Source organism: Sinohyriopsis cumingii, chromosome 15, assembly GCF_028554795.1.
Source record: "Sinohyriopsis cumingii isolate HCF-2022 chromosome 15, ASM2855479v2, whole genome shotgun sequence".
In the NCBI taxonomy this organism is placed as follows: domain Eukaryota; kingdom Metazoa; phylum Mollusca; class Bivalvia; order Unionida; family Unionidae; genus Sinohyriopsis; species Sinohyriopsis cumingii.
In genome coordinates this window covers 137,066,020-137,073,112 of record NC_142975.1, presented here as the reverse complement: position 1 = coordinate 137,073,112, position 7,093 = coordinate 137,066,020, and the positions used below count along the sequence as shown (strand labels likewise).

The following is a 7,093-nucleotide window of genomic DNA, read 5'->3' as shown; positions in this document are numbered from 1 at the left end:
AAAATAATGGGGAAAATCTACCACAATTTGATCGTCAGTAATTGCTTTAAAAGATAACAGAAAACGAGCATGGGCCCCATATGCTGCAGAGCGAGTGCTTCTTCACTGGTATTCTGAGTGTCTCCCCCTCTCTCTTACATATATATATATATATATATATATATATATATATATATATATATATATATATATATATATATATATATCTGTGTGTGTGTGTGTGTGTGTGTGTGTGTGAGAGAGAGAGAGAGAGAGAAGAGATAATTACATTCCACCTTATTATTTATGATATTGTTGAAAGTACAATGTATCTACATGAAGATCACCCATAATAATGATGCTAGAGAGCTTCAAATAATAAAGGAGGGACATAACTGATATCCTCTTGGATTTGCAAATTTATTTCTATATATGAACCGGTATATGTCCCGATTCACTCTTTGGCATGAAATAATAACGAATAAAAATCTAAAGGTTCTCCGTATTATACCAGAGGCGTAGCGGGGGGGGGGGGGCAGGGGGGTACATATGTCCCCGGGCGCCAAGGTACAGGGGCGCCAAAATGAGGCTTACAACGTTACATTATAATAAGTAAACAAGGGTAATATTCAAAAATGTGATTAAACGGGGAGGGGGCTGGGGCGCCAATTTTATAGTTTGTCCCCGGGCGCAAAATATCATAGCTACGCCTCTGTATTATATCGCGCTATATTATTTCCATGAAAACCCCCATCTCACCCCCACCCCAGGTGTATTTCGATTCTTAACAGACTGGGAATAAGCAAGTGGAGCAATGTATGCTCTAATAAACCTTAATGAAATCTGGAATTGGAGAAAGAGGAACCATGACAATTATTAAGAAAGTAATACTGACAGAATTTTTTTTTTATATTGCAGTTATTTTTTCCGCAAAAAAGAAGACATTTGCAAGTTGTTTTATTCCATTATGCTACGTACTTTTGTATAACTTAGCATGTTATGGCTAATTTTATAATTTAATTTTGTTTTTATTCTGTTAAGTTTCTTCCGATTATGTATGACATCTCCGCTATGAAATGAATTAAAAATTAGTTGCACGGCATTTGTTTACAATGGAGCCTTCAAATAAAACAACTCTTACTGGAATAAATGATTAGTATTGTTTTTCGATTGAAAGTCAGTTTTATGTAATAAAAAGACACATTCTGAGAATTGTTTCATTCATTTCCTTCTACGCAACACTTCCTTTACCTTATTAAGTCCACTAACAAAGGCATTGGACTAGCAAATAACATGTAATTATTGTATGATCGTAAGCCGATGACGTCATTGACATGCGCATTCCGTGAAAGTCAGTACTTGGACGTTTCATCAAAATTATTATACGCCATATAGCGTTGTCGAAGTGAGAAAGAATTTTCTATCATGGAAAAGTCAGCAAGTGATCTTAGTCAGCAGTCTGCCCAGGTATGCAATTATAGTTTGTCTTCATTTATTATAACTCTAAATTGGTCTGTTATTAGTATTAACCAGTGTCTTTTCTCGGGTGCTTGTGCTAGACTTGGCACGAAATTGGCTAAGTCGACAACACAGGCACATGATTCATGGGGAAACCAATGAGGACACACTCCAAATTAATTGGGAGTGTGTCATCACTGGTTTCCCCATGAATCAAGTGCCTGTAGTTCACAAGATGGCTGAAAATTTTCCAAGTCCACCATAGTTAACAATGCATGTGCACGTTTTTCAGCCCTCCGTTTTACCTTATTACAAAGTGTATAACAATTGTACTAACAGGTTTCATGTGAATGAGTACTTACAAGGTTTTTATCTATTTCAGGACGAAGGAGTTGCAAAAGAAGCGCCAGAATCGGGTATGAAACCACAGGCACTTGATAAATGGGGAAACCAATGACGACACACTCCCAGTTCACACACGGTAACTATCGCAGGTCACAATCTGACTCCTCGAACACAGGGGCTCTTATCGTTGCTTACAATTGACCTGTTATACATGTACTATATAATAACTTTTCTTATGCAGTTATTACACAGTACATGTATGACAGGTCAATTGGAAACAACGATAAGAGCCCCTGTGCTCGATGACTCCGTTCGAAGTTTTAGTTAATTGGGAGTGTGTCATCGTTGGTTTCCCCATGAATCAAGTGCCTGTGGATTTGATTCAGGATTTGATTTGGTTTTCATTTTACTCGTTATTACAGTCGTTAAATATGTATAAGTTTGTATAAACAGATTCAGCTGTCGTATAGGCAGGTCTTTGTTCGATAGAAGACACCTCTCAGCTGGTCCGTACTCGCTATAGGCTATAGCGCACTGGTTCATCTTTGACCTTTATCACCTAAGGCCGAGTTAAAGTTAAGATAAGAGTTTGTTGACACTATTGAATATTTTTTTTTTTTTTTGTCTCCTAAAGAAGAGGAATGGTTAATTATAGGATTAATGTGAAATTAGCCTTCCATGCGTTGTAGTATCATATCTGAAAACTAAAAGTGTTGCAGTAATATATTATATTGTGGTAATAATCAAAAGAACAATGCCGTGGTTAATTTCAAAATACCAGCAGCAATCATGTAAAAATGAGTGAGACCAATAGAAGTGTATCATATAAATCAGTTGAAATAAGGAGCATTTTTATAGAAATCTGACCATAAAAATGGAAACTTTAAATCAATTATTCTACTGATCTGTTAGAACTTCAAAGGTTTTCCAGGAATGTTAGGCAGTAGATATCCTGTTTCATTTCTACTTATTAACTGAGACAAAATAATTCACATTGCCCTTGCTTCATGGGTCCTAATAATCTTGACAATTCAACATAAATACACCAGAATTAGAAAAAGCGAAACTTAATGCCAGCTAAGCATTGTCTGTTCAAATTAATCAGTTCATACTACTAACTCCTTAGGCAAAATTTTGTTTTAAAAAATGTGTGTTTTTAATCTGCTGACCATCCCTGTTTCTCACTGGTGACCCTATAAGCCCCCCCCCCCCCCCGCGTATATTTAAAAAAAAAAAATTCTTTTAGCATTAGGATGAAACCTTTAAGAAACAAGATCAATGAAAGCTCCCCTTATCTGAACTCATCAACATCAGGTCTTTCAACACTGACTTTACACATCAGATGCCCGTGATCTAGTAGTATGCTTTCCCATTTTTCTTTGGAAGACGTGCACTCGCTGTAGAGCATGTGACTGGAAATGTCAAAAGTTTCGGAAATTTCTACCGGGTACCCGTCAATCTATTCGGGTGCCCGGTCATACGTAAATTGTATTAAATGTGAACCTGAACTGCTTTGTTATAGGTTAGATATGTCAACCCATAAGTAATTCATTACTATAAGTCAATTCATTCATTGATTTATAGTTTCTAACTTGACTCCGAGTAGAGAGGCCCTGACACCGTCATCTTATGCGCGTTTCATGGAAGTTTTCAGTGTAATAGACGGACATACTCGGATCCATTTCCAGTTTCTGGACAAGTCCATTTTCAGCAAAGGGGTGTATCACGACTACAGATTTACATACATAAGTCGTCTGTTTCCGATATTTACAATGTCGAATCAAGCAAAGGAAAATAATGACAACTACAAATTTTCTTTTCACGTGGATTTAACAAGCGTTTAATTTCTGTGTTTATATATGCAGAGGGATATAATTCCAAATTCTCAATGTTATGTAATTTACGCAATTATTCAGCACTTGCCGAACAGGATGAACTACGTCATTATGTAGTCTGAAGGAAATAAACTAGCCTATAGTGTACGCAATATTGCGCCGTGTTAGTATGGAAAGTCCGTTAAGCATGAAATGTTGCAGGGCACGGCAGCATTAATCCATTCTGGTCACAGTCAGGTTAGAAATTATAAATCAATGATTCAATTGACTTAGTTCTGTGCACTTTTTATCACATCAAACTTTCTCGTTTTTTAAATCGGTAGTGGGTACAAACAAACAGGGATGTAGAGTCAGACTTATAATATAAGTGTCAAAAAGCGTAATTTGAGCATGAAAAGATCAATCTATATTTTACATGCCATAATTACAGAAAACTACATTTATTTTTGCTACTTGCCTGGATCTGCGGTTACATTTTGTTTGTCACGAATCGGCTAAATCCATGTGGATTGGTAGTTAACACAAGAGTATAGGCATACAAGAAATGGATAACTTATTTGTGCATAACAGTCTACATGTCTACAATAACTTTAGTGAATAGTCATACCAATAATGACTGTAGTAGTATCCTCGACCTGCAATGGTTCATTCCTTAACTACGGTCCGGTACAACATGTTTTTAAGTTTAAAAAATCCCTCTCCTCTAACATTTTAAGTCGCATAACATGCAACAGTCACATCGATACAGCCCATTTTCTTTTATGATATCTTCACCATTTATTTTCCATTTAGACTGGTCTACTACGTATGTAGTATCAATATAGAATGAATATTTGACAACTGGTTCACATTCAAGAATACCGTCTGTTTTTTTGGAACTGGTACAAGTAAAATTAATGCAAACATTACCATATTTTACACGTGGTCAATTTTGAATAGATTTTTTCAGTGTTATTAAATAACAAAGATTTCCCTTATATTTAAATATTTCAGTGAAAATTTTCATCTTGTATAGTTGTCCATTTCGTTAATTTTTTCCTAACATGGGTAAACAAGTACACGTTACGGTAACCAAGTTTTTGTGTTGCCTTTGCCGTTACAAATATATCTGTCTTTGGTTTCCCGCTAATAAAAAAAAAAGAGTCCAGTAAAGTGTTACGTGTTTAGGCTATCATTAACAGTAAGAAGAAAAGAGTGAAGACAACAAGCTTTGTAAAATTTAAGAAATGTATTTCCCTAGAAAAACGAGGTAAAAATGGAAAAAAGAAATTATGGTTTTAAGAATCAAATCCAAGAATAACCCAAGAATTAAAAATTAGAAGCCCTAGTAATAAAATATTCTAATGAATTCAAGTTAGAGTCCCGACGAAAAATCCAAAATGGAAGGCGATGACGTATGATATTGCCAGTATAGTAGTGATGTGTATGCAATTCTTTGTTTTACCACGGAAAATAATATTCCTGTGATTGAATTCCGAATAAATTTCAATAAATGTCTTTGTCCAAGAATTCTGTATGAGCACTTAAATATTTTCCAGGGAAATGAATTAATCTCTTAGAATCCAAAAAAGTTTAAAGAAAAATTAAAATGTAACTCCAACTGGTCACAACAGAAAAAACACCGTGATATCTAAGTATTTAAAAGCCCAGCTGAGATTATTTCTCTAAACATCGGTATTAAACCTATATATTGATTTTCATCAGATGAACAAAATAGTGTATATGTTTCTTCTCTTGAAATGTAGTTGGTTGACCATCGGGGCTCGATGAAGTCAATCCTGCGCTGATCTTTGCTGATGGGTCATTATGTGGCTGATGAGTCTGATACGAGACGTGCATGTCCTGGCGCAGTGTGTACACTGGAGGCATGGGTTGGTTCTTGACGTTCAGACCTTCTTGCGTTTCCTGGCATTGGCGACTTTCGTTCTGCAGGCATCCTCGAAGGTTTTGAACCCATTACTAACAGCTGAATGCCAGCCAGGTCTGTCCTTGGTGCAGGACTCAAGGTTTGTCACAGATATCGAGCAGCATCTCAGGCTGTCCTTGATAGAGTCTTTCAATCTTTTCTTCAGGCGACCAATTTTTCTGTGCCCACTAGATAAAGCTCCATACAAATTTTGACGTGGCATTCGAGACTCCTCAATACGGATGACATGACCCATTCACCGGAGCTGGGCTCTCATGATCATCACTTTGATACTGGTTAAGTCTGCTTTATCCAGCACTTCTAGGTTCATCACTCTGTCTTGCCATCTGACGCCCATAATCCAGCGCAGGGCTCTCGTGTGGAAACGCTCAAGTTGCTTGATGTGCTTGTTGTATGTTGCCCAGGTTTCACATTCATATAGGAGGCTTGTTAGCACAACTGCTTTATATACCTTTATCGTGGTGGACAGTTTGATATTCCTGTAACTCGACATGCGAGAGCGGAGACGTCCTAGTGATTGACTGGCGCTGCTAATGCATGCTGTTATATCTCTTTGTCTAGCTATCCATTGGAAGATATGATGCTTCCAAGGTACTTGAAGTGATCGACAGCTTTCAGCTTGGTGTCTTTGATACACACAATCAGGGGGCGATGGTGCCTGAGACAGGTTGGTGAAGTACCTCTGTCTTGTTCAGACTGATAGTGAGTCCGAAGGGCCTCGAGTGAGTAGTGAAGTGAGTAGCGATGATCTTGAGATCTGCTTCCGTGAGTGTCACGAGAGCACAGACATCCGCAAAAAGTGCTTCAAGAATAAGTTTCTTCATTGTTTTGGACCGGGCATTCAGTCGGCAAAGGTCGAAGAGAGAGACATCCAGTCTGTACTTTATGTACACTCCTTGCTGGAGATTACGTGTGGCATGGTTCAGGACACATGTGAAGAATGTGTTGAATAATACTGGGACGAGAACACAACCCTTCTTTACGCTGTTAGAAATGCTGAATGTCTCCTCGTGCCGTCGTGGAAAAGTCGTATCATCTAAATGAACTTCCTAGGGCAACCGAGTCGTGCTAAGATGATCCACAGTGCATCTCTGTTGACCATATCGAAGGTCTGTGTGAGGTCTATGAAGACACTGTAGAAGTTCATGTTTTGTTCAATGCACTTTTCCTCTAATTGGCTCACTGTGAAGATCGTGTTGATCATGCTCCAAACTGGTCTGAAGCCATATTGGGCCTCCGGCAGTATGACTTCTGAGACATTACGGATCAGACGGTTAAGAAGGACGTACGCCATAATCTTGCCTGGAATCGACAGGAGTGATATGCCTCGATAGTTGCTGCAGTTAGCATTGTTCCCTTTGTTTTTGCATAAGGTGACAATCATTTCGTCTTTGAACTCATGTGGCATGGACTCCTCCCAAAGCTGATCAGGATGCTGTGCAGTGCCTCGAGTACCGTAGGGCCAGCTGCTTTGAAGTGTTCAACAGGAATTCCGTCTGTGCCTGGTGCCTTGCCTGAGCTGATCATTTTGATGGTTCACTCGAGTTCT

The 7,093-nt window shown here is 38.1% G+C and overlaps 1 protein-coding gene across 1 annotated transcript in view; it reads left to right on the top strand.

The window, feature by feature from the left end:
- Window positions 1–1,357: 1,357 nt before the first annotated feature.
- The window catches only part of LOC149782868 (DNA topoisomerase I, mitochondrial-like), an 86,104-nt gene continuing 80,368 nt past the window's right edge, over window positions 1,358–7,093 (top strand). Inside the window, exons 1-2 of the mRNA XM_089934402.1 lie at window positions 1,358–1,446; window positions 1,820–1,853. Coding sequence (XP_089790528.1) covers window positions 1,405–1,446; window positions 1,820–1,853 — 76 coding nt within the window. The 5' untranslated portion in view covers window positions 1,358–1,404. The remainder of the gene's footprint in view (window positions 1,447–1,819; window positions 1,854–7,093) is intronic.